Source organism: Salvelinus namaycush, chromosome 3 (assembly GCF_016432855.1).
Source record: "Salvelinus namaycush isolate Seneca chromosome 3, SaNama_1.0, whole genome shotgun sequence".
Lineage (NCBI taxonomy): Eukaryota > Metazoa > Chordata > Actinopteri > Salmoniformes > Salmonidae > Salvelinus > Salvelinus namaycush.
The window spans coordinates 48,014,385-48,036,759 of NC_052309.1; the positions used below are offsets into that span (position 1 = coordinate 48,014,385).

Here is a 22,375-nt window from a genome sequence, read left to right on the forward strand (position 1 = left end):
TGAAACCTACGGCAGCCAGCCATGTGGGGGAGTTAAACGGAAGTTTCAATTTCCGAGGGGACAGAAGTGAGCGTCTTTTATGGAGTAACCCTCGTTAGATGGCAGTTTATAGGCTGTGTGTGGGTCATTACCTGTGATAATAGCCTGTTTTCAGGCTTCAGATGCAGCTTAAACAGGGGAGGTTCTGAAAGCTTCACACATACATTAACATCCTGCAATCCAGCTTCACGGATTGGCCGACTCTCACAGCTCAGTTTAGAGCTGGATTCTAGGATGTTCATTTAATTGTTAGATCTGATGATACTCTTGTACCTAGTAAAGGTTTAATAGAGTGCTCAAAAGTCTACAGAATATGGTGGTTTTAGAGAGTGATACTCTACACATTTGTCATGAATTTTTCAACATTGCCTCAGTAAATAGATTTCCAACTCAGAGGCTAATGTTAGAGCTCACAATCTTTCTTGCCAATGTAAAGGTGAGGCTACAGTACTCACTAGCTATGTTCCCATGTTGTCCAGTGATTTTTTGTTGTTGACATTTAGAAGGTTTGCATAGAAAATAGATGCGACAATTGACTGCTGCGGTACGTTTGTGTCGATAAAAACAGCTGGAGCTAATGACATCCCAAAAATCTAGAATGTCAAATAAAAATGTAGTTGAAGAAAAAAAAAAAAAAAGTTGAAGTGTTTCCTTCATTAGTTAAGGTAAATTCTGCATGAATAAATTGTCGACAGACTGTATGCCCTCCCACCTATCTGTTTCATGTATCAGGTAGCCTGCAAAAGCCAAAATGGATAGAATGCAAGATTTGACTGATATTTGCCATATTCTCATGTGCCAACGTATCACCACGGTCCGTGCCATGGTGAACCGTGCACTCCTGTAGATCTGCAATAATTGGATGGTGAAACTTGCATCCAGTCAACCAGAAAAGCAAGGCGAAGCAATTCAGCCATTGTTGAAAGTCAGGATAATGATTCTGCAAAAAAATGTTTTTTTTAAATTATAGTTGAACAGTAGATTTAACGAACAGTAGGCATTTAGAAACAAATGTGGAGTGGAGGTTCACGTCCCTTCAAAATGATTCGGCAATCATCATTTATTCGAAAAGCACTGTTTCCGTCATTTGTCGCAATAAAGAAAGTTAGACAAAAGAAAAATCCACCCCTAACTGAACTGATAAAAATGTTGTCGATCTTTACAAAACATTTCTCCTATAGCTGCTGTTTCCATTACACGTTTATTTATTTTTTTACATAGCTTTTGTCGGTAAACTGCCTAGCTATGCTGCCAGGATCCCCTCCATTTACAATGGGAGTGTTCAAGAGGCTCAGCTGTTAGGAATAGGTGCTCTCCAAGGTTCATGACTGCTTAGTGTTACTGATGGTGCTGAATGGACAGCTGCATGGGGGATATTTAGGAAGGCATAACACTGCTGAAATCAGATAGAAATGCATTATGTAGAACCAACATCATCCTCTGTCATTTGGAATATTGATATATATATATATATATCAGCTCTGTATATTTAATTTCTATCTGACACATTCTCAACATTTCACCTCACTAAAACCTTCCATTTACCCCCTGGTGCCACACAGTTCTACAAGTCTGAAATCACAGTATAATATCTCTGTTCCCTTGTTATAAATTCAACACAAAAACAACATTTTAAGTGAGAAATCAATGTCTAACTATAGGCAAATTATTAATTGAGTGGTTATGCATTAAAATTGATCAAGGCATAATTATGGATAATAGGCAATTACGACACTGTCTGGTGTTTAATGTCGGGAGGCCCACACTTTACATCATTACGTTTCTCCTCCCTAAAGATTAGATAGAAAAGTGAATTTGAACACAAACTACTGTAAAAACATCATCCATTTAAGTGTGCATTTCACTAATATGAGGTATAGTGTAACAAAAAGGACTGTTTATAAGGTGGTATAACTTTTGTTATCTACATTGCTCTAAATGGGGGCGGCATGTAGCCTAGTGGTTAGAGTGTTGGACTAGTAACCGAAAGGTTGCGAGATCGATTCCCCGAGCTGACAAGGTGAAAATCTGTTGTTCTGCCCCTGAACAAGACAGTTAACCCACTGTTCCTAGGCCACCATTGAAAATAAGAATTTGTTCTTAACTGACTTGCCTAGTTCAATAAATGTATATTGCATCATCTGTGCATTGGGTCCTGTGGAAGTTGTTTGTTTACATTAGTCCAGGGTTTAAGTCTCAGGCCATGGCTCAGTCAGGTCTTTTGTAGCACTGAGAAGTTCTCCACTGCTTCTACACTGCCACTCCACATTTAGGAGATACATGGAGAGAGCTCAAGAGAGGGGGATCAAAAAGGACAGCAAGAGGGAGAGATGAGGGGAGAGACTGGCACATGATCTTTGACGCGGCGTGTCGAAAGCAGCTGTCTGACACAGGCGTCCTTCACTCCTCTGCGGCCTTGTGATCAAGGCAACAATGCAGCAACAGCAGCAGCGTGAGGATGAGGAGGGAGGGATGTGAGTGTGAGAGCATGCTGTAAATCCAAAAAAGGCTGAGTACTAGTGTCAGAGAGCTAGGAATACCTCTGCTGCCTCTCATGCTAGCACTGTGCCCTGGGATACATCACCTTTACCTGATACATCTAACACACACACACACACACATTAGTGATACCGTCAGAGAGGGATGCCTCTGATGATAGCACTCACTGTGTCCTGGGAGACATCACCTTCAACTGACACTCTAGATCTCTGGGAACAGAACAGAGACGATTCAGTCAAAGTATATTTTGATAAAGTGTTGTTGTGACGTCGTCAAAAGGGTTCTGGCGTCAATGGCTTCTGTTAGTGAGAAGTGTGTGCGCAGGTAGGTGGCTACTTAGATTATCTTTGTTGATTCATTTAGAAAAGGACATTTTTAGGTGTGCATTTTTTAGGTGGGAGGATGAAACAGCCATGGAAAATGTGTAGAAACGTGGGGCTGAGCTAACACTTGTCTTTTCTGCTCATCTCTAACACAGCGAATGGGAGCGAGCTCCACATTGGCAGTGTACGCTATGAGGACACAGGCGCCTACACCTGCATTGCTAAGAACGAGGTGGGGGTGGACGAGGACATATCGTCTCTGTTTGTGGAGGACTCAGCCAGAAAGACACGTAAGTGGCTGAGAGTAGAACATGGAAAAATGCCTCTGGGATTTTCAAAAGCCAATTTTGGCAATGAAAATGTAGACAGTAATTTAGCATGTTGCAATATCTGCATAAAATTAACGAAAATATTAAGCTGTAGAAAGCAGAGGTGGGACCAAGTCATTGTTTTACAAGTCACAAGTAAGTCTCAAGTCTTAGCACTCAAGTCCCAAGTCAAGACAGGCAACTCTGTTGTTCTTTGTGTCGCACTGATTTGCTTTATCTTGGCCAGGTCGCAGTTGTAAATGAGAACTTGTTCTCAACTGGCCTACCTGGTTAAATAAAGGTGAAATAAATAAAATAAAAATTAAAGTCCGAGTCAAGTCTCAAGTCAAGACCAACAAATCTCAAGTCCTAAGCTTTGAGTTTCGAGTCCTAAACAAGTCATAATGTGCTCTTCACCAAATGTAATACTATTTCATATTTTTAACAAGGGTAATAGTTAGTATATTACATTTACACAAATCATGAATGCTTTTAAAAAATATATATATATTTTTTACTTTCCAAATAAACTTTATATTTCCATGGAAATACATGGGTAGCCAAGTCCCCCCCCCCCATATCAATCGACTATCGAGGATCGCTATGGGCCGCAATCGGGCGATGTAGGCTTGTACACAATCGCCCAACCTTACACACACACACACCCTCTTTGTGTGTGGTTACAGTAGGCTAACGTAAGTCAATGGTTTTAGGAACAGCAGTAACATCAGGCAGGATTTAGGTTATCAACTGCCTAGCCAGTTGTAGCCCAATCTTGGGTGCAATGATCACGTTCCCGCACTGACTGACTGTGTGGAGGCTCATTGATTTAACGTTACGTTAGCCTACATGCTACACTAGCAAATTTATATATAGCTGTCGGCTATATTAGCCACGATTTACCGTTCTTTGTGCAGCTTCAAATGTCGAACAAAGTTGGAAGATGTTGTGCCTCCATCTATAATTTTCTTCCCGCATGTTTTGCAAGTTGCAATACGTTTTTTGTTGATACAGCATCGTCTTTATATCCGAAAATAATAATTTGGGGTATCATCTTTCCAAGGGCTCCGTCTGAATTCACCCACCGAAGTTCCTCTGCACTGCCAAGCGCAACTTTTTCTCAGCTGGCACAATTTGATTGGCTGCTGTCCGATTCAAACTGTAATCCGTTAAATGAAGAGTTGATGCGCTGCACAATTTTTTATATTTGGGCTTGGGGAGGGTATCAAGTCAGTTCGAGTCAAAAGGCTCAAGTCCAAGTTAAGTCACGAGTCATTGGTGTCAAAGTCGAGTTGCAAGTCATCATATTTGGACTCGATTCTGACTCGAGTCCAGGTCATGTGACTCGAGTCCACACCTCTGGTAGAAAGTGTCAGAAACAAGTTATAACAAATAAATTATAATGCTCTGTATCTGATTTATTGTATGGTATCTGTATGTACAGTGTATATATATATAAAAAAATTTTACAGCCTTTGGGTTTAGATAGACCTCAAATGCAATTAAAATATAAAATACTCTTGCTAAATGTGTTTCTGTCCCACTTTTTCTGAAATTACTTGATATGACATGGTCTCTCTCTCTCTCTCTCTCTCTCTCTCTCTCTCTCTCTCTCTCTCTCTCTCTCTCTCTCTCTCTCTCTCTCTCTCTCTCTCTCTCTCTCTCTCTCTCTCTCTCTCTCTCTCTCTCTCTCTCTCTCTCTCTCTCTCTCTCTCTCTCTCTCTCTCTCTCTCTCTCTCTCTCTCTCTCTCTCTCTCTCTCTCTCTCTCTCTCTCATATGCTGCAGTGGCAAACATACTGTGGCGGGAGGAAGGTACTAAAATCTACTGTTGTATAACACTTTTCACCATGTCTTATTTTCTGTTCTTTTAAATTAACTTCTATAATTGACCAACATTCTTCTGAATGCCTATGTTTTGTAGGGTGAATAGGTTCATTATATGCAGTATATGTCAAATCAAATTGTATTTGTCACATACATATGTTTAGCAGATGTTATTGTGGGTGTAGCGAAATGCTTGTGTAGAACACAAATCTGCAAGAGTAAAACGTAATTTGTAAAACACCACTAATTAGCAACTTTACTGCTAATTTCCATCATTTTACTATATCATCCTGAATGATGATTGGTGTGTATGTGTTCTTGCTGAAAACATTATTTCACAAGACTTAACCATGAAAATATACACACAATTAAAACAGTTTTGTTACAGGCCTGCCTCAACACTTCAGCACACATAACTCTTCCTCAGAACAGTATAATCTAGTTGTGACACCAAAACGTGTGTTAGAGAATAACTCTTTGGGCTGATTAGAGAGCATGAGAGAGGCCCACGGTTTGAATCCTTTGCACCCCCGATGCAGACTGCACCACTGGCCTTCACGTCACGTCATGACTGTGTCAGCAGCACTCACGGTGTTGATTTCACCTTGTCATTCAGTATGATGTAACCTGCCATCCATCCCCACACAATGTGCTTTTCCAAAGCATGAATAGCAGTTGTCTAGTTAACAGCTGTCGTTTAGGGTCAGGTAACTGGCCTGCAAAATGTTCTCGCGCTCATAGCAGCTATCAAGTTTGAGAAGACAGTCTCACAATTCACTCGCTAGACATGCTGTTTACGGAGACTGACTGTGCTGTCAAAATGCCTGACAACACCACCAGTCATTCACCGGCTCAGGTGTTGCTAACAGGGTCTGTAGGCTCTGGTAGGCTCTTGAATGTTAGCTGAACCAATTTTTATGTCCTATCTCCCCAGGGTTGAGCGTAGGGAACATGTTCTATGTGTTTTCTGATGAGGGCATCACGGTGCTGCAGCCCAGCGAGTGTGAGATACGCAGACACATAAAGTGCACCGAGAGGATCATGGCCAGCTATGTGAGTACATACTGTACATGTTTTAGAGGATAATGATTCATGTATTTGTGGACTTTTTATGACTTGAGATGATATTAAACATATACTAATCCAGAGGGAATAAGCCTCACTCTTACAGATATACATTTCATTCAGAAAGTATTCAGACCCCTTGACTTTTTCCACATTTTGTTATGTTACAGCCTTATTCTAAAATGTGTTAAATAAATAGAAATCCTCAGCAATCTACACACAATACCCCATAATGACAAAGCAAAAACAGGTTTAAAAATAAATAAATAAATAAATAAATAAATAAATAAATAAATAAATATCACATTTACATAAGTAGTCAGACCCTTTACTGTTGTAGCACCTTTGGCAGCGAATACAGCCTGGAGTCTTCTTGGGTATGATGCTACAAACTTAGCACACCTGTATTTGGGGAGTTTCTCCCATTCTTCTCCGCAGATCCTCTCAGGTTGGATGGGGAGCGTTGATGCACAGCTATTTCCAGGTCAGATGTTCGATCGGGTTCAAGTCCGGGCTCTGGCTGGGCACTCAAAGGACATTCAAAGATTTGTCCCGAAGCCACTCCTGCATTGTCTTGGCTGTGTGCTTAGGTTCATTGTACTGCGGGAAGGTGAACCTTCGTCCCAGTCTGAGGTCCTGAGCACTCTGGAGGTGGTTTTCATCAAGGGTCTCTCTGTACTTTGCTACGTTCATCTTTCCCTCAATCCTGACTAGTCTCCCAGTCCCTGCAGCTGAAAAACATTCCCACAGCATAATGCTGCCACCACCATGCTTCACCGTAGGGATGGTGCTAGGTTTCCTCCAGAATTGACGCTTAGCATTCAGGCAAAGAGCGGCCAGCTCTAGTAAGAGTCTTGGTGGTTCCACACTTCTTCCATTTAAGAATGTTGGAGGCCACTGTGTTCTTGGGGACCTTCAGTGCTGCAGAAATGTTTTGGTACCCTTCCCCAAATCTGTGCCTCGACAAAATCCTGTCTCTGAGCTCTACGGACAATTCCTTCGACCTTATGGCTTGGTTTTTTCTCTGACATGCACTGTCAACTGTGGGACCTTATATAGACAGTTGTGTGCCTTTCCAAATCATGTCCAATTAATTGAATTTACCACAGGTGGACTCCAATCAAGTTGTAGAAACATCTCAAGGATGATCAATGGAAACAGGATGCACCTGAGCTCAATTTCGAGTCTCATAGCAAAGGGTCTGAATACTTATGTAAATAAGGTATTTCTGTTTTTTATTTTAATACATTGACAAAACTTTCTAAAAACCTTTTTTCGCATTGTCATTATGGGGTATTGTGTGTAGATTGAGGGGGGAAAGGATTTTAATACATTTAAAGGATGTTACGTAACAAAATGTGCAAAAAGGGAAGGGATCTGAATACTTTCCGAATGCACTGTACAGATGTACACCCCCCCACACACATACACTCCACTACAACTCATTGCCAATATCTGTGCCCTCCGTTCACTAAATGTTATGGGATTACGAATGTCCATTAGTCAAAGACCCCAAGTCAATAGCTCACAGTAACCCTGCACATCTGTAATATACTGTACTAGAGAACATCACTCTCCCAAAGTAATGGGCTTAAGTTGGAAAAAGTTGCTTGTTTTTCTAAGGGATTTAAGTTGTACAGATTGCTGTAATTGTATTACAGATCAATACAAACTTAATAAGGCATGTGTTAGTCCATTGCTGCTGTAAACAGCATTTCCTCTGCTGCATGATGGCCCTATCCTGTGTGTGGAAGCTATGTCATTAACTGTGGATTCACCACTCTCCCTTCTATTCTGCTGCTTCTTCTTCTTCATCACCGTCTTCTTCTGCTTCCTCCCTTCTTCCCATCTTTCATTCTTCAATTCTCTCTCTTCTTCCATCCCGTTCTTTCTCCAGGAGGAGATGTGCCCTAAAAGTGAAGGTGTGTCTCCGGAACACTGTGTGTGGTCCTCAGCGGTCAGTGTGAGGGATAAGTACATCTACGTCACCCAGCCCCTTCAGAAACGCCTGCTGGTCATCGACACCCAGGCCCAGAATGTGGTACAGGTTGGTTGGTATTATTAATCTTCTCCTATAAGCTGTTTAGAGAGCGGTCCCCCAAGGCTTTTAGACAGGTCACCAATGGGTAGAGAGAGAGAGAGAGAGAGAGAACAAACAGAGGGAGAGGAAAGAAGAGGGCTGAAAACAGATACGCTAGTGGTTTCCCAATCGCCAAGCTCTGTCACACTTCGCCATACCCTCACTGGTGTGTGTGAGGGCAGGGGGCTAATGCATCATCCCGTTCCTCTCTCCCTCCATCTCGCTCTGCCTACTGTACCTCACCCTCTATCTCAGCCGTCTCCACTCTTTACGGAGACGTTTCTGGGAGGCTTTTAAAAGAGACGGCAAGAACACCCTTCTTGTGCTCGTGTGTTGACGCAACAACAGCAACATGTAGCTCACAGTTACGAACGTCATTTTCGTTTACTGTCACACTGCATGATATTAGATACTGAGCATGATAAAAAATGAAATATAACTCTTTAGCTGGAGAAATGCTGTAAAAAAAAAAAAAAAAAATGGCTGTAAAAGAACAGTGAGCTGATAGTGAGTGAGATGTGTCTGTAACAAACTAGGAGTATACGGGGGGGATGTGGCGAGCGGTCAGTTGCCTGTATGTCTCATTGTTTGGTGCACTCTGCCCCCCCCCCCCCCCCCCCCCCCATTCCCCTTCTCTGACATGTGAGTGGCAGCGTCAGAGTCCCCCCTCCTCTGAGGGTCTCGGAGTGGGAGTGCTGTTGACACATAGCTGACCAGTGTAAAATAAATAGGCTGGCTTCCCATTAATGAACACATGCCTCTGTCACGCTTCACTGGGGGTGGGGATGGGGAAGGGAGGGGGGGGGGGGGGGGGGGGGTCGGGAGGACTAGTAGAAGAGAATAGAAAAGCAGGAGCACGGGGAAAAACACGCTGGTTGACTTCAACATACAAGACGAACTGACACAAAGAGACAGGAAAACACAGGGATACATACACAAGGGAAAATAAGCGACACCTGGAGGAGGTAGAAACAATCACAAGGACAGGTGAAAAAGATCACGCTTCTGTGTGTCTCTCTCTCTCTCTCTCTCTCTCTCTCTCAAGACGGTAGAGACAGATCCTTTCCCAGTGAAGCTGCTCTATGACAAGTCACATGACCAGGTCTGGGTGCTAAGCTGGGGCAGCATGCAGAAGTCCCACCCAACCTTAAAGGTAAGGAGTTATTGGTGTGCACTTGTGTATGTTTGTCCATTCGTGTGTCTGTGTGCATGTGTGTATGAGCAAGTATTTTATTTGTGTGAGTATTTAATCGTATTTAACGTTTACCAGTCAGCAAACTACAATTTACAGCTGTGGCACTGTAGAAATGGGATCCAGTCCCTTTGGAGAGGATGTGTTGGAGACTTCAGGGATGATTACAGGCCCGGGAGGGTGGGGGGGGGGGGGGACTAATAAAATACTAAATAGTATTTATAGGGCTGAGGTAACCGAGGACAGCAGCACAGCTTACTACAGCTGCTGAGGGACTACATTGTCATTTTGCAAAATGGCCACAACGTGTTTATTGTTGTTTTGCTCTTCCTTTGGAATTCTATTAAAATCTTGTGAGGTGCTCTGTCTGTCAGTAGTCAATATTCTCCCTTGCTAACAGCCTTATTAGCAAGGGAGAGGCTGTAAGCACTTGTCAGGTTGAGCTCATTGTGAAATCCTAATATGTCCTCACTACCAACCGAGACGCAATGTGTCTCAAATAAAGAGGAGGTGTGGCACTTTTGGAAGGCACTTTTCTCTCTCAAACAAAGTGATTTTCTGTTCATTCTTCAAAGTGTTGTAAATTCTCAAAACGGCTCTGCATAAGCATCCGGGTGAATTGTCAGAACTACTCAAACACGCCTGGCGTTCTGTTGTCGCTCAATAGCAATGAATAATTACAAAATGAGGCTTGAATCATTCGGTCCAAAATTCAATTTCAGGCAATCTGCATAACTGACTGTGGGGCATATGGATCACACAGCAGATAAATGGCTTGACAATGTCATTATTACTTGGAATGCAAGTAATTGACCTGAGCACAGGCAGTACTCCGTTCTCCAATTCAACATTTAAACACCTCCTTTTTTTACTAGCTCAATATCTCTAAGCAAACATCCAAGTGAGATTGTCAATTTATTAGATCAAACAAATGAAGGCGCAGGGATGTTGAAAGGGGAGGGACAGCCTTTCTAACTGTCAGGCGGGTCTCACTGTGTACGTATGCACGTGCCAATGCTGGCTATTCAGAGACAGCAATTGAGGCAGAGGTAGTATAGTAATATATATGTCATTTAGCAGATGCTTTTATCCAAAGCGGCTTACAGTCATGCGTGCACACATCTTAAGTCTGGGTGGTCCAAGGAATCAAACCCACTATCCTGGCATCACAAGCACCATGGTCAACCAACTAAGCTACAGAGGACCACAGAGAGAGAAATGTGCGGTAATCAAGCAGATGCACCGAAAGAGATCTAAGAGTGCCTGAGCACCTGCTCTTTTTCCATCCTATGAGAAAAGTCCCCTTTCAGATTGGTGGCATTTTTTCGTTATTACATTTTTTATTTAACTTTAAGTCTATTTTCTCTCTTGTTTTTAAAAAAATGAGTTGCCCATCAAACTAGCTCATTTCAAAACAACTGTATCTTGGAAAATGTCCCCATGCGAGCACATATTGCACTCGTCCTGCTGGCAGAAGCTACCAGTGCTAAACGTTAGTGTAGTAGCTAGTGTCTCCCTTTTGAGTTGTCTGTGTCATCTCACTGTCAGGAACAGGAAAGGCTTCAATTTGAGTGTTTGTTAGTAGGCCTACGAGGTAGATGTCAGCAGCAGAACAAACCAGGTATGGGTAGTTGAGGCCCAGTGTGGACAGATTTGTTGCCGATCGAGACTGTTTTGCACGGCTGATTGGCATCGATAAGCCAGTGCGAATGACTAGTGCATCAGTGTTGTATCGATGGGCATGCCGAACGGAGTTGCTTCCCACTGTGCAACTAACACGGTCATTTGTCTCCTCCCATGATTTTATTTCAATTAGGATAACAGCCTACACAAGAAATAACTCATATTGATCACAATCTAGATGTAACCTTGATACATACATGCAGTCTACTACTCAATTGGGAGGGCATGAATGGCAACAACACCGTTTGCCAAGCACTGTTGTCAGGCAACGGCATGGGTGGCAGTCACAGTAAGCGTGGGCATACAAGCAACAGTACACCCATCATCAGTACTTAATTTTTTTTTATTTTAAATAGTCTCTTTTATATCTGGAAATGTACAATTATTTGTGTAGAACCAACATTGAAATACGACTCAGACTCATCCTCTTGCTTCAAAACAGAAGTCCAAACTCTCGTGGTACTCAATGTACAGTAATTGCGCAGTAAGAAAAAAACACAGCTCAGTCAAAACCGTCTAACCCACAGCTTTTGACACACCCACTCATTTCCACACGCCCACTACTTTCCTTTTGACACACCCACTCATTTCCACACGCCCATTACTTTCCTTTTGACACACCCACTCATTTCCACACGCCCACTACTTTCCTTTCTACACACCCACTCCTTTCTACACACCCACTCCTTTCTACACACCCACTCCTTTCCTCACGGCCACTACTTTCCCTTCGACACACCCACTCGCCCGTACTTCGGTCGCCATATTGGTCTGCAGCTGCACCCTTCTCGAACAAACTCCAACCACAGATTAACACTAGTTAGATTGTTTCAACAGCATAGGTAACTAGCTGATTTACATCATCTACATTCGCTATGATCAGCTGATCAGCCCACCCCTCTTTGCCTTCTCTTTCAGCAGTAGCTGAATAAGCTTGCTTACAGTGGGATGAGTGTGATTTTGCAGGAAATAAAGTCCTAGGCTACAATATATACTGAACAAAAATATAAACGCAACATGTTTCATGAGCTGAAATAAAAGATCCCAGAATTTTTCCATATGTACAAAAAGCTTATTTCTCTCAAATGTTGTGCACAAATTTGTTTACATCCTTGTTAGTAAACATTTCTCCTTTGCCAAGATAATCCATCCACCTGACAGGTGTGGCATCTCAAGAAGCTGATTAAACAGCATGATCATTACACAGGTGCACCTTGTACTGGGGGACAATAAAAGGCCACTCTAAAATGTGCAGTTTTGCCACTCAACACAATGCCACAGATGTCTCAAGTTTTGAGGGAGTGTGCAATTGGCATTCTGACTGAAGGAATGTCCACCTGAGCTGTTGCCAGAGAATTTAAGGTTAATTTCTCAACCATAAGCCTCCTCCAACCATCGTTTTAGAGAATTTGGCAGTATGTCCAACCGGCTTCACAACCACAGACCACGTGTAACCACGCCAGCCCAGGACCTCCACATCCGGCTTCTTCACCTGTGGGATCACCTGAGACCATTTACCTGGACAGCTGATGAAAATGAAGAGTATTTCTGTCTGTAATAAAGACCTTTTGTTGAGAAGAACTCATTCTGATTGGATGTGCCCCTGCCCAGTCATGTGCAATCCATAGATTAGGGCCTAATTAATTTATTTCAATTGACTGATTTCCTTATATGAACTGTAACACAGTAAAATCGTTGAAATTGTTGTATTTTGCATTTATATTTTTGTTTAGTATATATGTTGAAATTTGGCTACAGGATCATTAGATAATTACCTATGAAACTAGGGTTTAGGAACATGGTGACATGAGCTTACAACATATAACAGTGGCAAGACGCTATATGCGAATATGTTGAAACCTCAGCATGATCAACAGATGCAACTGTAATAGATACTTGGATAATGGAATTGGCCAGTAGAGGTCTGCTAGTTGGATATCAGTAAGTAAGTAGGTTTGCACGAGCCTTGGCTTGTGTGAGCCGGAACGGCTCATAGAAGTACGATCCTATCTCCTGTTTCTGAGGCAGCTTGATGTACAAGTACACCCCCTGGAGAGGACGCAGGTCTATCTCAGGAGTTGGATATTAGTATAAACTTGGATTTATAGTACAATTTCCCATTACTTTACCCTCATAATATAGTGTAAGAACAGTGTAATATTCTTGTAAAGTGGGGACCTACAGTATAGAATATATAAAGCATTTCTTAATAACATTGAGATCCACCAGTCTGCCTTGAAGCAAGTACAGTTCAATATAAAAGGTACTCAGTCAGTACAAACCAATTTCCCTTCAGTATTAAAGTACAATAGGTGTAATACAGGAGAGAAAATAATAGCCGAGGTAAAATACAGTAACATGGTGCATATGACCAATATGTGCCAGGGTGCTGGTGTGAAGTTTAGAGCATCCTGAGCCTGTGAGAGCATTACTTCCCAATTAGACATGACTTCTATTATGTGACCCTGTGAGAGCATAACTTCCTAATTAGACATGACTTCTATGATGTGACCCTGTGAGGGCATAACTTCCTAATTAGACATGACTTCTATTATGTGACCCTGTGAGAGCATAACTTCCTAATTAGACATGACTTCTATGATGTGAGCCTGTGAGGGCATAACTTCCTAATTAGACATGACTTCTATTATGTGACCCTGTGAGAGCATAACTTCCTAATTAGACATGACTTCTATTATGTGACCCTGTGAGAGCATAACTTCCTAATTAGACATGACTTCTATGATGTGAGCCTGTGAGGGCATAACTTCCTAATTAGACATGACTTCTATGATGTGAGCCTGTGAGAGCATAACTTCCCAATTAGACATGACTTCTATGATGTGAGCCTGTGAGAGCATAACTTCCTAATTAGACATGACTTCTATGATGTGAGCCTGTGAGAGCATAACTTCCCAATTAGACATGACTTCTATGATGTGAGCCTGTGAGAGCATAACTTCCCAATTAGACATGACTTCTATGATGTGAGCCTGTGAGAGCATAACTTCCCAATTAGACATGACTTCTATGATGTGAGCCTGTGAGGGCATAACTTCCTAATTAGACATGACTTCTATGATGTGAGCCTGTGAGAGCATAACTTCCTAATTAGACATGACTTCTATGATGTGAGCCTGTGAGAGCATAACTTCCCAATTAAACATGACTTCTATGATGTGAGCCTGTGAGAGCATAACTTCCCAATTAGACATGACTTCTATGATGTGAGCCTGTGAGAGCATAACTTCCCAATTAGACATGACTTCTATGATGTGAGCCTGTGAGGGCATAACTTCCTAATTAGACATGACTTCTATGATGTGAGCCTGTGAGAGCATAACTTCCTAATTAGACATGACTTCTATGATGTGAGCCTGTGAGAGCATAACTTCCCAATTAGACATGACTTATATGACGTGGGATCTCATTAACTCTTCACCATTGTAACAATGCAACATTTCTAATGACATTCTTTATTGACAAGGTTTCTCTCTAAAAACCCTCTGTTTTGTTACATCCGGGGCTCTGTAGCTCTGTTTTTTTTTTTTTTTTTAATTTTCAGTATAGTTCGCTCATAGGAAGACTGCAAAATACAAAAGCAGGTCCCCCACTGACAATGATGGTTTTAGAGCTTTAGTAGGGATGGCACATACTTCAGATTAGTGTCTTTAGTCGTTTTCCCTTTTATTCAAATACCTTCTACATGAAATATTTACTGGGGTTCCTTAAACAAGCCGAGCTATGCAGTGGTTACATAAACAGCCCACAAGTCCTTGACAGTGACCTGATAATGTAGGGTACCTGATGAAGCATTTGTCATGTACTGTACATAGTGGGTGGGGCCAATAAAGTGGATGGATAGATCGTCCAATGAGAAATGGATGAGTCAGACGGCCGCCTTTGACTTGTGAGATAGCAGCTTTATCTGTGTGTATCTTCTCAAGCAACCATTAGCCAATACGTTTCGTCTATCAGGTCTTGAGGTGAGGCCATATATCATCAGTTTAACTATACTGCCCAATACACACTGACACATTTGTTGTTGTTTTGGCTCCGTATTCCAGCGCCTTGGATTTGAAATGATACAATGACTATGAGGATAAAGTGGAGACTGTAAGCTATTGCTTAGCGATTAGTGCTTTTTGAGGTCAGTTCGGGTTTCGGTTGGATTATTTCAAAAATGATCACGGTTTTCAATTTTGTTTGAGATGTTTAACTTTAAATAATGACATTAAAAATGATTAGAGTGTTTTAATGCAAAAGCCAAAAATAGTGAACATTCAATTGCCGAAACATTGAAAATATTCCATTGTCTTTGTCAGGTCCACATAGAAAATAGGAAATTACTATAAAGTAAAAATACAAATTCAGTTGTGTACATTACTTAGTTTTATTTGAGTACTTTATAATTCTTCATTCCTTAGTCATCATCATATCTCATCTCTGCTCAGGCAGCAACAGAAATGAATGGCAAAAAATGTAGTGTGTCAATTTGGAGTCCCTTTTGTTGTAAATAAGAATAGAATATGTTTCTAAACACTTCTACATTCATGTGGATGCTACCAAGATTACGGATAGTCCTGAATGAATCGTGAATAACGATGAGTGAGAAAGTTACAGGCGCACAAATTTCATAACCCCGAAACATGCTAACCTCTCACCATTACAATAACAGGGGAGATTAGCATTTTTTGGGGTGTATGATATTTGTACGTCTGTAACTTTCTCATCTTTATTCACGATTCATTCAGGAATATCCGTTATCATGATAGGATCCACATTAATGTAGAAGTGTTTGGAAAAATATTATACTCTTAGTTACAATTAAATTTACTCCACATCGACACAATACATTGTTTACCATTCATTTCTATTGGGCAAACAGCAAATGCATCCAACAAGTTTGCAGAGTCACAAGCTTGATGTAATCATTGCGTGTTAGGCATATGGGACCAAATAATAAACTTTTGACTACTTTAATAATGTTACAGTACCAGTCAAATATTTGGACACACCTACTCATTCAAGGGTTTTATTTTATTTGTACTATTTTCTACATTGTAGAATAATAGTGAAGACATCAACACTATGAAATAATAAAAATGGAATCATGTAATAACGAAAAAAGTGTTAAACAAATCAAAATATATTTTAGATTTCAGATTCTTCTAAGTAGTCACCCTTTACCTTGATTACAGTTTGCACACTCTTGGCATTCTCTCAACCAGCTTCATGGGGAATGCTTTTCCAACAGCCTTGAAGGAGTTCCCACATATTCTGAGCACTTGTTGGCTGCTTTTCCTTCACTCTGCCGTCCAACTCATCACAAACCATTTCAATTGGATTGAGGTCGGGTGATTGTGGAGGCCAGGTATCTGATGCCGCACTCCGTCACTCTCATTCTTGGTCAAAAAGCCCTTACACAGCCTGGAGGTGTGTTTTGGGTCATTGTCCTGTTAAAAAAAAAACTAATGATAGTACCACTAAGCGCAAACCAGATGGGATGGCGTATAGCTGCAGAATGCTGTGGTAGCCATACTGGTTAAGTGTGCCTTAAATTCTAAATAAATCACAGACAGTGTCACCAGCAAAGCACCATCACACCTCCGCCTCCATGCTTCACGGTGGGAACCACACATGCTGAGATCATCTGTTCACCTACTCTGTGTCTCACAAAGACACAGCGGTTGAAACCAAATATCTCAAATTTGGACTCATCAGACCAAAAGACAGATATCCACCGGTCTAATGTCCATTGCTCGTGTTTCTTGGCCCAAGCAAGTCTCTTCTTCTTATTGGTGTCCTTGAGTAGTGGTTTCTTTGCAGCAATTCGACCATGAAGGCCTGATTCACGAAGTCTCCTCTGAACAGTTGATGTTGAGATGTGTCTGTTACTGGAACTCTGAAAAGCATTTATTTGGGCTGCAATCTGAGGTGCAGTTAATTCTAATGAACTTATCCTCTGCAGCAGCGGTAACACTGGGTATTTGTTTTCTGTGGCGTTCCTCATGAGTACCAGTTTTGTGGTAGCGCTTGATGGTTTTTGCGACTGCACTTGAAGAAACTTTCAAAGATCTTGAAATGTTCCGCATTGACTGACCTTCATGTCTTAAGGTAATGATGTACTGTCATTTCTCGTTGCTTATTTGAGCTGTTCTGGCCATAATATTGACTTGGTCTTTTACCAAATAGGGCTATTGTCTGTATAGCACCCCTACCTTGTCACAACATAACTGATTGGCTGAAATGCATTAAGGAAAGAATTTCCAGAAATGTACTTTTAACAAAGCATACCTGTTAATTGAAATGCATTCCAGGTGACTACCTCATGAAGCTGGTTGAGAGAATGCCAAGAGTGTGCAAAGCTGTCATCAAGGAAAAGGGTGGCTACTTTGAAGAATCACAAATATAAAATATATTTTGATTTGTTTAACACTTTTTTGGTTACTACATGATTTCATACAGTTGAAGTCGGAAGTTTACATACACTTAGGTTGGCGTCATTAAAACTTGTTTTTCAACCACTCCACAAATTTCCTGTTGGTTAGGACATCTACTTTGTGCATGACACAAGTAATGTTTCCAACAAATGTTTACAGACAGATTTTTTTCACTTATAATTCACTGTATCACAATTCCAATGGGTCAGAAGTTTACATACGCTAAGTTGACTGTGCCTTCAAACAGCTTATTATGTCATGGCTTTAGAAGCTTCTGATAGGCTAATTGACATCATTTGAGTCAATTGGAGGTGTACCTGTGGCTGTATTTCAAGGCCTACCTTCAAACTCAGTGCCTCTTTGCTTGACATCATGGGGAAAATTTAAATAAATCAGCCAAGACCTCAGAAAAGAAAATGTAGACCTCCACAAGTCTGGTTCATCCTTGGGAGCAATTCTCAAACGCCTGCAGGTACCACGTTCTTCTGTACCAACAATAATACGCAAGTATAAACACCATGGGACCATGCAGCCGTCATACCGCTCAGGAAGGAGGCGCATTCTGTCTCCTAGAGATGAACGTACTTTGGTGCGAAAAGTGCAAATCAATCCCAGAACAACAGCAAAGGACGTTGTGGAGATGCTGGAGTAAATAGGTACAAAAGTATCTTTATCCACAGTAAAACGAGTCCTATATCGACATAATCTGAAAGGCCGCTCAGCAAGGAAGAAGCCACTGCTCCAAAACCGCCATAAAAAGCCAGACTACGGTTTGCAACTGCACATGGGGACAAAGATCATACTTTTTGGAGAAATGTCCTCTGGTCTGATGAAACAGAAATAGAACTGTTTGGCCATAATGACCATCGTTATGTTTGGAGGAAAAAGGGGGAGGCTTGCTAGCCGAAGAACACCATCCCAACCGTGAAGCACGGGGTGGCAGCATCATGTTGTGGGGGTGATTTGCTGCAGGAGGGACTGGTGCACTTCACAAAATAGATGGCCTCATGAGGTAGGAAAATTATGTGGATATGGTGAAGCAACATCTCAAGACATCAGTCAGGAAGTTAAAGCTTGGTCACAAATGGGTCTTCCAAATGGACAATGACCTCAAGCATACTTCCAAAGTTGTGGCAACATGGCTTAAGGACAACAAAATCAAGGTCTTGGAGTGGCCATCACTAAGCCCTGACCTCAAACCTATAGAAAATGTGTGGGCAGAACTGAAAAAGCGTGTGCGAGCAAGGTGGCTTACAAACCTGACTCAGTTACACCAGCTCTGTCAGGAGGAATAGGCCAAAATTCACCCAACTTATTGTGGGAAGCTTGTGGAAGGCTACCAAAAACGTTTGACCCAAGTTAAACAATTTAAATGCAATGCTACCAAATACTAATTGAGTGTATGTAAACTTCTGACCCACTGGGAATGTGATGGAAGAAATAAAAGCTGAAATAAATAATTATCTATACCATTATTCTGACATTTCACATTCTTAAAATACAGTGGTGATCTTTAACTGACCTAAGACAGGGAATTTTTACTAGGATTAAATGTCAGGAATTGTGAAAAACTGAGTTTAAATGTATTTGGCTAAGGTGTATGTAAACTTCCGACTTCAACTGTATGTGTTATTTCATATTGTTGATGTCTTCACTATTATAAAAAAATGTAGAAAATAAATAACAACCCTGGAAGGAGTAGGTGTGTCTAAACCTTTGACTGGTACTGTATAAGTGTATCTGTCCAAATACTTTTGGTCCCCTAAAATGGGGGGACTATGTACAAAAAGAACTGTCATTTCTAAATGGTTCACCCGATATGGATGAAAATACCTTCAAATTAAAGTTGACAGTCTGTCACTTTCCCAGTACTTTTGGAGCTCAGAGTATATGGCAACATTGCCTTCGAAGTGTTTCGCTGTTATGTTTAAGTAAACGCTCAAACCCATGCTTTCTTTTTATGTTTTCTTGCCAGATAGGTGACACTTGTACTTGTATATTTCCTGTTCTCATGTTCTCCTTTGACTGCTCTGTTCTAGGTGATTCCCCAGGCCAGTGTTGGAGAGGTGCACCACACCATCCGCACCCCCTTCCAGAGGGTTGATGACTTCTTCATCCCCCCAACCAACCTCATTATCACACACGTCAGGTACAGAAGGCCCATTAACCTTTAACACTGGTGACCTCACCACCTCATCTTCGCGATCTCTCTCAAATGGAGGAGAAAAGAGCAAATTATAATTTAATGAGAATCCTAACCACACCGTAATCACTCAAAAAAGACCATTAACCTTTCCCTTGAACTTTGTCGTCTTAGGTTTGGCTTCGTCTTCCTCAAATCTGAACCTGCAGTGCATAAGATTGACTTGGAGACCTTCCACCGAGTCAAAACCATCAGCCTGAAGAACTACAGCTGTGTGCCCATCAGCATGGCCTACACACACCTGAGTGGCCTTTACTTCATTCAGTGCCAGTCTCAGAGCAGGGACCCCTCGTCAGCCCAGCCACAGCTCCTCATCGACAGTGTCACCGACACTGTCATTGGGCCCAACCTCAACATCACGGGCCAACCCTATGTGTCCCCGGACGGCCGCTACATCATCACCCCTGACCAGCAGCGCGGCAAGGTCAGAGTTCAAACAGTGTCCTTCCAGGGGGTGCTGGGTCTGAGCCGGGAGCTGGACACCTCTCTCCTTGTGTCCGACCTGATCTTCCAGCCCTCCTTCACTAAGTCCAACCAGTACACTGTGGTAGCTGCCTCTGGCTCAGGCACAGACCTGTTCTTCTCTGACCTGGCGACAGGGCACACTGAGGTCCTCAGAAGCCTCAAGGAGCCCCTGTCACACCACACCTGGCCCTGGGGGGGGCCCAACAGGGTGGTGGTGTCCAGCGGACTGTTTGGCCAGTACTTGGTCACTCCCTCAGCGGAATCCCTCTTTGTGGTGAACGGCAAACTGAACACGCCCCACTGTGAGGTGTCAGACATCAAGAGAGGGAACACAGTGGTGTGGGTGGGAGAGGTATGAGAGAGTGGGAAGAAGGGGAGAGGGAGAGAAAGAGAGGGAGAGATCAGGCCAAAACACTTAATTAAGATATATATGGACATAAGTGGACTCAACCATGGGACTGAGCGGGAGGAACACACGCCTGGGTTATTGTAACAAAAGTACACAAAAAATAGTAATTGAAAAAAATATTTAGAAAATCATATTATGGTATTTTTACGGGGAGAAGGTGGGTGGTGAGTTCCTTTAGTGCAACTGTGATCTATGTGTACTTAACTTAGAGGAGTTGTACATTGCACTTCCTTGTAACACTGCAGATAACAGGAGGGATATAATGATGACATTTTGAAAATTTAACTATGCACAACGCTCACTTTTTTTAGACTAAAGCTTTTTGGTTTCGAGATGTTTGTCGTTCACCAGTACTGCAAATAGTCCCAACAAGACGTCTGTCTGCCTCTAGTGTATACATGTGTTTGCGGTCCTTTTCAAAACCACAGCACCCTGTTACTCGCCTTTGTCCTTGTCCATGTTATTGTACGCTTTCTGTAAAAGCTCTCATGCTGACCAACAACATACAGGTTGGCTTGAAACATGTTGTACCGTATTAGTCATGACCTGTTACTTTCCAAAGAGAATACTTTCCCATCCCTTAGCTAAGAACAGTATCCAATAGCATACAGTAGAAAACCCATCAGTGGATAACATGTTATTGTACAAAGAATATATATGGTATAGTATGTCCCCCACCCTCTCTCACACAGTAAGCCTACTTCCAGTTTTGATCCAGTGACCTCTTAGTCCTCTGTCCACTAAGTCTAGCATTGTAAGGGTCTTGTTCATCAGCATGGAGGTATTGTAAGTCCTGTGTATCCAGTTTCCCTATAGCTTAGTTTCCATTCTTCAACTGCTCCACAACTGAAATACAGCTTTCCCTCATAAGGAGTAGCTGTGCCCGTAACCCTAATGTTGGCTAGTACTGTATGTGACGAGCAAGTGATAGCAAAACACGACTGTTTAAAAAAAAGACACAAACCAAGATTAACAGATGTGTTGCTTATGTTTGCGATTTAGATATGTGTTGCTACGGTTACTGCCTTTGCTCAATCTGACACAGAAGCAAAGGCTTGATGACATTTCTTAGAACACTGTTGTATTGAGAGAGAAATATGTGTGTATTCCAGGAGTGAGGCAGAGATGTGTAATATATATATTCAAAAAGCCCAATTTGAAGCCCAATTATTTTGCGGTCATGGGAAGAAAAAAAACATTTCAGTAATTGCCATCAAAAAGCATCAGGCGCCCAGACCAAAGTACTTATTTTGCCACCATTACAGAGTAACTTCAGAATAATTCATACGAGTCACCACCAAAGGCATCATCACAACTGAGTGTTCCATATGCATGTACTGAGAGTTGAGGCTCATCTCACTAATATTGTTAAGAGCATTTCGGCTGGGATTCAATCAAAAGGTGCATTATCGACAAGGTAATTTCTGCAGCATTTACAGCGAATGCAATATCCACAATCGTCAGGAAAATTGCCTTTAAAAAGGTACATTGCCACTAGTGCAATGTGCTTATCATCGATGCGCCTCTGATTGAATCCCGGCCTTCAAGTACACGGGATCACAAACAGTACAGTTGCTGGTGAAAATGTCACATATATTACATACCTGGCCTCTAACCAAGACCATGGCTGCAAACCTGAACCTCTTGGTATGATATTGACATTAGAGACACTGTTGTAGATATAAATTGTTCTTGTTTAGAACACATTCAAACGAGTCCAGTTTTCTTCATGCTTTTGGTGTGTTCTTGTTTATGAGGGAAATGGTTTGTAAAATAATCTAATAAAATGACAAAAAAAAAACGTGCAGCTGTGTCACATTATAAATTACTTTGAACATAAA

At 41.8% G+C, this 22,375-nt stretch overlaps 1 protein-coding gene across 1 annotated transcript in view; it reads left to right on the top strand.

Annotated features, from left to right (window-relative positions):
• Positions 1-20,483, top strand: part of LOC120043896 (follistatin-related protein 4-like) — a 288,303-nt gene extending 267,820 nt beyond the window's left edge. Inside the window, exons 8-14 of the mRNA XM_038988499.1 lie at positions 3,017-3,151; positions 4,956-4,982; positions 5,929-6,047; positions 7,957-8,106; positions 9,185-9,292; positions 19,497-19,606; positions 19,775-20,483. Coding sequence (XP_038844427.1) covers positions 3,017-3,151; positions 4,956-4,982; positions 5,929-6,047; positions 7,957-8,106; positions 9,185-9,292; positions 19,497-19,606; positions 19,775-20,483 — 1,358 coding nt within the window. The remainder of the gene's footprint in view (positions 1-3,016; positions 3,152-4,955; positions 4,983-5,928; positions 6,048-7,956; positions 8,107-9,184; positions 9,293-19,496; positions 19,607-19,774) is intronic.
• Positions 20,484-22,375: the final 1,892 nt, after the last annotated feature.